Below are 9,363 nucleotides of genomic sequence, written 5' to 3'. Positions count from 1 at the left end.
CTGAACAGGCTCCCCGGGGAATGGTCACGGGCCCGACCCTGCCAGAACTCAGGGAGTGTTTTGACAACGCTCTCAGGGATGCACAGGATGGGATTGTTGGGGTGTCCTGTGCAGGGCCAGGCAATGGACTCGATGATCCTTGTGGATCCCTTCCAACTTAAGGATATTCCATGATTCATGATTCGATGATTCACTATATCAACATAAATTCAGAGCTTATGCCTGCCCTGTTCTAATTTTTTGAGACTTTTTAGCAATGTTCAGTACCACTTTGTTAGAGATTTGTTACACAAACTGGCACCAAACAAGCAGATGGATAAAAGGAGCAATCGGCATGTAGGGAAGAGATTCGAATGTAACAGACGTAACAGGCCCAGTGCTAGGTCAGGCAGTGACACCTTTACCTCTATTTCTTTTGCCCTCAAAAGATCATTTTTTGGTAAGAGCAGTATATTGGGACTTGTCCAAGTAGGTTTGAACCTGCTACTCATTGTGAAGAAACAACATCACTTTTTCTGGTAGTGAGAGGGGCCCTTCCCCTGGGAAACAACTGGGAAGGTACTGAAGAACTGGAATTTTGGGCCAACAGAAGTTAAAGATCCATAATGCAAATTTCAGGATCATTATTAAGAATTACCACCCTGAAGACTCCTATCTGAATTAGTCTTTAAAAGCAAAAATTTAGTTATCAGGTGAGTGACACAGTAAGGATTTTAAACCCATGCAAATTAAAGGTAAACTACTAGAATATTTCCTTAACTGAAATTGGGAGTGGGAAATGTGATCACCAGCATGAAGCAGATACGTGGGAGAGAGGCATCTCTGCAAACACACATCCCCAAGGGGCAGCACATCTGGTCCCACAGCTTGGGCACTGTAATCAGCACCAGGGCCGGGCTCAAATGCCAATCTAACACTTGAAACCAGTTTTCTGACCTGTTTTCCAGGACTCCAGAAGCAACTGCACAAGGCACGATTTGCTGTTGCACCTCTCACAGAAAAAGCCCCTTTAAAACTGCAAAAGATTCTGTTGTGTAGTAGGAATCACTTAAAATAGGTGATACAACCCACAAAGCAGCCAGATGTGTGCAGGACCTGTACAGGTGCCCAGTTTGGGACAGAATGTTCTGGTAAATTAACTAACGAGTACCTGCATGCCATTAGCAAGCACTTCCTTAAAATTCCTTGGCATTATTCAAAAACCCAGTCACAGCTCAACTGCTAAATCATTCATTGGCTTAAGGGTCTGCTCCTGCACCTTTGTAAGGTAAAACAAAGAACTCCTCCTACAAAGAATTCAGAGGATGGCAAACAACCTCCTGTTCTGGACCCTAAAACTCAACCATAAGCTGCTGGCATTGGAGAAGACTACGATGTTTGCAAGAATTACAAAGCTGGGAAATGCAAAACATGATGGGAAATGCAAAACATGAGGCAGTGCAGAAACCCCGAGGATCAAGTTTAACCTCAATCCAAAAGGAGACTGAAATCCGTTCTTAAAGCGCCTCAGAGCCAAGAGCCCCTGAAGCACTCGGTGAGGCTGGAGGAACAGCAGATTTTGATGTACATTTCTGTTATCTAATGACCCAGGAACCCAAATTCAGTCAGTTTTCAGGTGACATTTTAATAAAAAGTGGAATTGTACTGTATTCCCAGAAGTTTTAAGCACATATTTGTTTGCTTAAGTGTTTCTCTCATTAAACTGAGATCTGGACAGTGAGGGGTGTTGGATCCTCTGCAGTGTCTGATGCAATTCAGCTCCAGTCAGCGTTTCCCTGTTTGTCCCCCAGCCTTTCCTGAGGGAATGACTGGGATGCGCATGTCCCTTCCCACGAGATGTGACTCAGGAGTGTCACCCCGACATATTCACATTGCTTTTATTTAGGTCTTCTGCCAACAGTTACAGGGTAACAGACACTTGGGACTGCAAAGTCGACGTTGCAAGCAAAAATCAGGACCAAGGAAAAAAAAAAAATCCACAAAGGCAATTAAATCAAATCCAATATAAATACAATGTTCTGGAGCTCTTTAATCATACTGCTTTCTTTAATAAAGAGGTGGTTAGGATCTTACAGTATTTTCTTTTGGCCTAATCCAAGGATTTTGTTACTCTTCACCAGTCTTAATTCCACGCATACAAAAAAAAATTGATATTCAACCTTTAAAATATAAGCCATATTTTCTTAATAAAATAAGTTTTATGCTGCTGCTTGTTTAGTAAGTACTGTACATCAACTGTTCACGGCTATTTAACAAATGGACCATACAGAGTTCAAGCTAGAGCAAAAAAAACCCACAAGAAAAATAACAACCGAAACGGAGTGTCCTGTAAACACCCTATGTACAGTCCCACACTTGCTCATAGAAAGGAGGTACGAAAGGGGCTGGAAATCGAACACAAAAGCACTGGAGTCCTGGAAATTTTCTTTCACAACTATTGAAGTGCAAATCACTCAGGCAAGATATGAATTTCACTTGTTTATTGCTCTCTTGCTGTCTGGCTTCCCTTCCTGAAACAATCACATTCTTTTATTTCACACTGATTTTCCAAGAAGAAAACCTTCCGCGAGGCAACGCTGGATGCTTGGGCTGTTTGACACTGAGACATCGGGTCGTACGTGTGCGATCCCAGAACACCCCAACTGCCCTGGAAGCTGCGGGGAAAGGGCAGAGCAGCCCTCCCGCCCCGTTCTGTTCAGATATGAGATAAGGGAAACAACAGCATTCAACAGGTAAATGAAAGCTACTCCTCTTCCCACAGAACTGCATGCACTCGGCGACTTCCAGTCGCAGATGGAACTCGTGCGCATGGAGAAGGCAGAGACTCGGAGCTGACTGGGATGCCCGTGTGGGGTTTGTGGCTAACTACGGATCCTGATATGTACCTGGGGTAACACCTATCCGCTACAGGCAGCAAAACGCACCTCAACATGCAGCTACTCGTTTGCATCTCGGACAAGAGAAGGGGAGAAATGCCGATGCCGGAGTGCGGAGCGGGTACGGTGCATAGTCCGGTATAGAAAACATGCGGGTCACTCCAACCTCTCTAAACTTCTTCGAAGTGGAAACAGGGTTTAAAAGGGCACAGCAGCTACTGAGTTTGGCTTTTTTGTTTATCCAAAACCATGAAAACCCAATGCAGAGGTGAAGTAAGGGCAGAACACGATCTGCAAGTCAACAGCTGAGAGTTTCAGAAGCTGTGAAGCTTTTGTGTAGTTAAAATTGCTGTTAAAAGTAGGTGCTACATCAGCAAGTCTTCATTCATAGTTTTCTATGAACAGCCACCTTACAAATGAGTGCAAATCTTAAAGGTCCGTTTTACATTTCAAGTCTCAAGGTTAAAAAAAATTGTTACAGAGCAACAAGCTGTTTCTGTAAATGCCCACACTATCTCTTTTCAAATGGTTAAAAATGGCATGTGTTATGCCACAGCTACTAAAAGACATTTCAGAATTCTAGACCCAACTAAAACACTAAAATAAAAACGAGGAACCAAAATACCTTTGCCCCTCGCTGCAGAGCAGCAGCCAGGCGCGTTCCGGTGTAATGCTGGTGAACAAACTGATTTGCAGAGAGAACCTTGACCTTGACCCCGATTTTATTCTTAATGAGGAGCTTTCTAACACCAGGTGAGCGGGAACAGCCCCTCTGAGATCGTTTTGCTTTCAATGAACACAAGCCAGAGTTCGGAGGATGAGATGGAGGTGCTGATTGGTGTCACTATGCAGGCACTTGTGTAGAGGAATGTAGGCTTCTCATGTTGACACTTAGTGTTGATGTGTTCCCTACGCTCTAAAAGCCTTCCTAAGAGTTCCCTACCTACTGACCACAGATAGTTCCTGGTCTCCTCCCCACCTTGAGGATATACAGCAGTAGAGGTTGACACAAGGTGCAAAGGAGGATAAGAACCAAACACTGTGGTCTTGAGGAAAAACAGGACTGTGCTAAACGTAGGATCTTCACCAAATGTGACATCAGTGGGCTCAGCACTTAGTTTGCATAGCATAGTGATGTCTTCACTGTTCACAAACACGTTGCCCCAAAAGAAAATGGGAAGAGTGAATTCCCGGGATTAGGACAGCTCAATGCGCCAACATGACCGGTGTCGTTTTCATGAAGGCAAGGCAAGTTTCAACGTCAGAAAGTACAAACCAAAGAGGTGTAGATGTGCTTCTGTCCGCGCGCGGGCCAGGGGCAGCGCTCGCATGGGGCCGCCTGGGAAACGCGTTCGGCAGGAAAATGATACCAGAGCTCTTCCCCTCAGAGCGTGGCAGGAGCGTGCACCTCGTTTGTCTCTTGAAGGAAGCGCTGTGAACACTTTCATAGAAAAAACCCCAGATAATGTGCCCGGATGATATTGGTACTGAGCTGCCACCACAGCCCCGCCACCGTGCGTACGGTCACTGTGCAGCAAAATGGGTCTGAAAAGCAGTGACCAGGTTCCTGTGGGGAAAAAGGCTGTTTTCCTGGTACAAGCACAAATCAGGGGTTTCTCCCATGACAACAACAAGGATTTCATCATTCTAAGGAACAAGCTGGTGTGCTTTCAGAATAAAAACCCTGGGCATGAGAGCAGTGATACCATGACACAAAGAGCAGCAAAACCTAGCAGCAGAGAGGGTGAGAGCCTGGAGGTGCTGGAGGAGGGGATGTGGTAGGTGGGAAAGCAGCCGGCCCGGGCAGACACGTGCCAAATGCACACAGGCAACGGGTGCTGTAGAGCACCTGGCACAGCACGGGCTGCAGTCGGCAGCACTCATCAGACAGAAACGTTGGAGAGCTGCGGCGTGAACACACACAGCTTCAGGAAGTGCAGGGATGTAAACTCTGAGAATGTTAATGACTTGTGGATTTTGGCAACAGACTCAATATAGTATAAAAATAATGTTTAGTAAAAAAATCCCGGTGTCCATCATAAAAATTCAGGGGGGAAAAAAAAGAAAGAAAAAAATGGATAGCGCTTTCTGTCCTCATGGGATGGAGATGCCCCCATTTGTCAGAAACAGTTTTAAATAACAAGTAGTACATTGGAAACAACAATGGGTCAGCAGCCATTAAACGTGTCCTGTATGAAAGTGCACATCTTTCAATGGGGTTTAACCACCGTGAGGTCGTGATCTGACACAAACTGCAACTGAGGACCATAGAAATTAACTCCTTCTGATGGAAATATGGACCACCATCAAGACAAGATTACTAGTTTCCTTACAAGATTAAAAACATTGAAATTTTGCAGCATCATAGTAAGGCACTCACCCATGGAAAAGTCTGTGACTGTTGCTTCGAGCGGCAGCAGCTGACTAGCTTGTAACACGAGGAAGACAGTTTTCAGTTCTGAGCTAAGTGCTAGGGTGCCTTACATTATCCGGGGGGAATTACTTGGGGGTGGGGAACTGTTAGTGTTACAATTCTCCTATAAACTAGTTGTTTTTTTTTTTTTCCCTCAACCCATTAAAGCATCTCATAATCTAAAATATTAGTTTTATAAATCTAGTCTTCTGTTTTAAGGCTCTAAAAATCCCCTCCCCCCAACCCCCACAAAAAATACCTACCAGCGCCTGATGGGCAACGGAGGACCAAAGCCGCCAGTTCACAGTCAGAAGTCTCTAGTATTGCATCTTAAAAATGAAAACCTGCTTCCGCCTCCCGGGAGTTTTATCCCTTCCCTTGAATGCCTTCATGTGTTTGGTCAGGTCAAAATTTTGCAAAGCCAGAAAAAATTAAAAAAATAATCATCATCATCATCATCATCATCAGTCTCTTCCAATCCTACAAAGGTGTTGGATCGTTCTGTCCCATGGTGCTGGTCTCCTGCCTCGAGTTGACGCTGCCTGCCCTGCAGTGATTTCTCATTGGAAAAAAAAAACAAGGTGTCCCAATGCTTCCTTTTTTGTATGGCTCCTACAAATCTGAAAGCTTTCTTGAGTGAGGTAACAAAAGTTAGGCTTTCAAGCAAAGTACATGGTACGTAAAGTGTCCTGATGAACCTGCACAGCCTTCGCCAAGGCCTGGGGGTCTCTGCCGTTGCTCTGTCCAGATATATGGCTGCCCTCGCCACTGAAAATCAAGGAAATCACTGCATAATTATTTCATATTTTTCCCCCAGGAACGCTGAGAAACTCCCCTGGAGATGAGGATCAGCTGAGTGCTGGCAGCACAGGAAGTGACCTCACTGCAGTGCACAGGGGTGCTGTGCACGCTGGTGACCACGCCTGGACTGCAGAGATTCCAGCACCTTGAGGCAGCTGGAAATACTCAGACACCCCAGAGATGCTCCCACAAGCCCGGGATGAGCTCAGGATAGGATTTAACCCTCCATTATCCCCGTTCCCACTGTGCTGGTCCTTACGAGGCTGCAGCTACCTGCAGGTCTTCCCCTGGAAAGGCTCTGCTGCAGCACTCTCGGACACAGGCACTTTGAAACATCAAGGTCCCCTGCCCACGCCTGGCTCTGCCGTCCCAGGGCCACAGGCTGTGCCCCTCACCTGTCGTGCTCCTTGTCCACGAGATGGTACCGCGCCCGGAACGCCACCAGCCGGGCATAATAGGCTGGGGCTGGGATGGAGACAGAGCGGGTGCAGCGCACGTAGGTATGGCACAGCTGGTACGTGAGGATCTGCAGCTCGTCCGCCGTGAACCGGTTGTCATCCCAGAGCACGTAGTAGTGGGACGGCCGGCTCGTGCCCTGAGGAGGGGGCCAGTGTGAGAGGCCTCAGTGTGAGAGGTGCTGCCTGCACCTGGATGCAGCTGCCTCTCATCCCCATCATCCCCTCCCTGATCCAAATGATCTGTCAGCCAGCCTGGGCAGGAGGGATGCCTGTGCTTCCCTGCTGTGAGAACCCTACACAGCGTGGCAGGAAAGCCCTTGGCACCAAGGTGCAAAGCAGTACTAATGCTGCTGCCTGTTCCCTCTGTGCCACACAGCCCACTGCATCCCCCACTGCATCCCCACCGAGCCGGGCCAGCTCCCGCTGTCTGTGCAGGGGAGGGAAAGCCGAGCAGCCTCCCTTCTGAAAGCAGCTGCAGATTACACAAGTGCAGTTTTCCCAGTCTGGTTTCTGACTAATCTTGGCTGCCTGCAGCCAGGCAGCTGCAGAGCAGGCAGGGATGGCTGGCCTGGCTCTCCCGCCCAAGGCCAGACAGCAGGTCCCTGCTGATGACGAGGTGTCCTGGCAAGGCCGGCATGCTCAGACACCAGCCTAAAAGCTGCTGACTTGGCCGCTCTGAAGGAGCAAAACCTCTTAGGAGAGACCCTTGGCTCCAGGAGCGTAACCGAGTACGTGCCACACAGTGCAGCAGCAGCACAGACCTGGCACCTGCTTGCCGAGCCACCGCAGCGGCAGCTTAGATCCAACTATCCTCAAATCCAACTGCCCATGTCTCCATGCTAGAGGGAGGCTGTGACAGGGCCAGGACAAATGCACGAGAGCACAATCTGCAACAGCAGCCAAAAAACCCAGCAGCATCCCAAGAGCCAGCACTGCAGCATGGTACCTGAATGCCTGCATGACTGCACAGGTAGAAGTCAAACTCAAAGGGATGGGTGATGTTGGTATCCACTGTGGTTCCTGCTGGGATGTTGCCTATTGTAGTGAGATGTTCCCACTCTGTCCAATCTGCAGGGAATAGAAAGAGATCCAAGCATTGCAGAGTTTGGTTATTTCCAGTTGCCAAGAGCACTGTCATTAACACAGCTGCCCTGCCCCAGGGCCATGGTGGAGGGTCCCCATCTCAGTTTGACATGCAGAGACAGTCTCCATGCCCATTCAGGGGGAACAGAAGCAGTTCATCCTACTCTGCTCTCTGCCCAAACAGGCCTGCTTGCATTTTTTTCAGGCATTAACACCAGGCATGACATAGAGACATAGCCAACAGCATGGAAAAGAGAGCAGCAGGGTGAGGGCTGGGCAGGGGCCCATCCTACTACAGAGATGAGGATTAAGTGAGCAAAACTCCAGGGATCCCTGCAGAGCACGTGCTGGAACCTGTGCCACAAGATACTGGGGCTTTTACATCCTGATCAAAAACTGCCCTTAGTTCCAAAGATTAAATCTTTCTGCTCATGTGGAGTAGCCTGGTTAGACTCAATCTAACCATTAAATTCAGATGAAATCTAGGAATAGTGACAGCAATCAATGTTACTACAGAGTACACATGAACAAGCTGTGAGCAAGCAACGGGTTATTCAGCCTGTCACATCAGCAACTCCAGCTATCACCAAAACAACAGATGTTTTCAAGCTGACAGAGGCTATTTCAAGAGTCACCAGGATCATCAGCACTCAGTAACTCATAATAACAGCAAACAGCTGGCTGGAGTTCTAGAAGCAGACTAATCCATGTGGCTGCAGGAGTCCACTGAGCAGCATGTTTCATTCAGAACGAGCTCTTCCTGCCAGTGGTGAGATTTCCCCTTGGCAAAGCCAGGGCTGGCTCTTTCATCAGACAGGGATGAATCAGCCGCCTCCAGCCCTGGCACACTGCAGCACTCACCCTCTCATTCTTGTCTGCACAGAAGAGACGGGTGTGATGCCTCTTCTGGACGACAATGTAGGTGATGCCAGGCTGGTAATCCTTTTCCAGTTTGATGCAGGCATCTCGGATCGCCAGGAGCTCATAGTGTAGGATCTGGAGAGACAAGGGCACACAGAATGAGGGGACACACTGGCACCCAGCTGTCCCTGGGCACCCTTAAGGAACCTCAGAGGAGCCGATGCAGTTCCACTGGCCAACACGGATCTGAGGGTTCCTCACCTGTGGGAGCTGCCCCTCAGGAACACCATCGCGGTAGAAGATGATCCTGGTGGGTTTGAAGCGTGTGGATTTGTAGAACTGGATGAGGAGCTCCCTCACCATGTAGGACAAGTCCTCGATGATCTCTTGGCGAGGACGCTGCACGCGCACCGTGGCACAGTACCGGCTTGGGTGGGCGTCCATGCTGCCCACAACCTGCAGCGACAGACAGGCCAAGCCCATGTCTTACACCAGGAAGGACAGAGGGGATGCGGGACATTCCCAGCCTGCACCTGCTTCCTCCATGCACAGCTGGCCATGGGCAGAGCACCTGAACTCACAGATCAGATGGGACAGCAAATACTGTACAGGCAATCAGTGCCCAAAAGGGACACCCCTGGTCATGGCCACATCTGATGTCATACTCTGCCATGTCCTTTGCAACATTTATGGGAATTTCCAGTGAGACAACTTTGGTTGGTGCCACTGAGTGCCGTGGCTGTGGGGACTGCTGCTGCTCTGCCCTTGTTTCACTTCTCCTGCCTGGCAGCGAGAGGGAGTGGGGCTGCCCCAGACAGCCATGGGCTGCCCCAGATGGCCAAGGGCTGCCCCAGATGGCCACGGGGTGCCC

The 9,363-nt window shown here is 48.7% G+C and overlaps 1 protein-coding gene across 4 annotated transcripts in view; it reads right to left on the bottom strand.

Moving 5' to 3' along the window:
- Positions 1–9,363, bottom strand: part of LOC103616865 (protein argonaute-3) — a 73,630-nt gene that overhangs the window by 34,197 nt on the left and 30,070 nt on the right. Inside the window, exons 14-18 of one of the 4 annotated variants that reach the window (XR_001862525.1) lie at positions 8,754–8,948; positions 8,493–8,627; positions 7,495–7,616; positions 6,486–6,685; positions 1,853–6,057 (exon numbers count right to left, since the gene is read on the bottom strand). The exons of 1 other annotated variant lie outside the window; for it this stretch is intronic. Coding sequence is in view for 2 of the 3 variants with exons in the window: in XM_017736159.1 (XP_017591648.1) it covers positions 5,949–6,057; positions 6,486–6,685; positions 7,495–7,605; positions 8,481–8,627; positions 8,754–8,948 (762 nt within the window). In the remaining variant the exon portion in view is untranslated. Of the gene's footprint in view, positions 1–1,852; positions 6,058–6,485; positions 6,686–7,494; positions 7,617–8,480; positions 8,628–8,753; positions 8,949–9,363 lie in introns of those variants that run through there. 2 more of the 4 variants (XM_017736159.1, XM_017736157.1) reach the window with 2 other exon arrangements.

This window comes from Corvus brachyrhynchos, unplaced genomic scaffold, assembly GCF_000691975.1.
Source record: "Corvus brachyrhynchos isolate BGI_N302 unplaced genomic scaffold, ASM69197v1 scaffold65, whole genome shotgun sequence".
Classification (NCBI taxonomy): domain Eukaryota; kingdom Metazoa; phylum Chordata; class Aves; order Passeriformes; family Corvidae; genus Corvus; species Corvus brachyrhynchos.
Note: the sequence above shows the minus strand (reverse complement) of the source record. Positions and strands in the feature narration are given on the sequence as shown.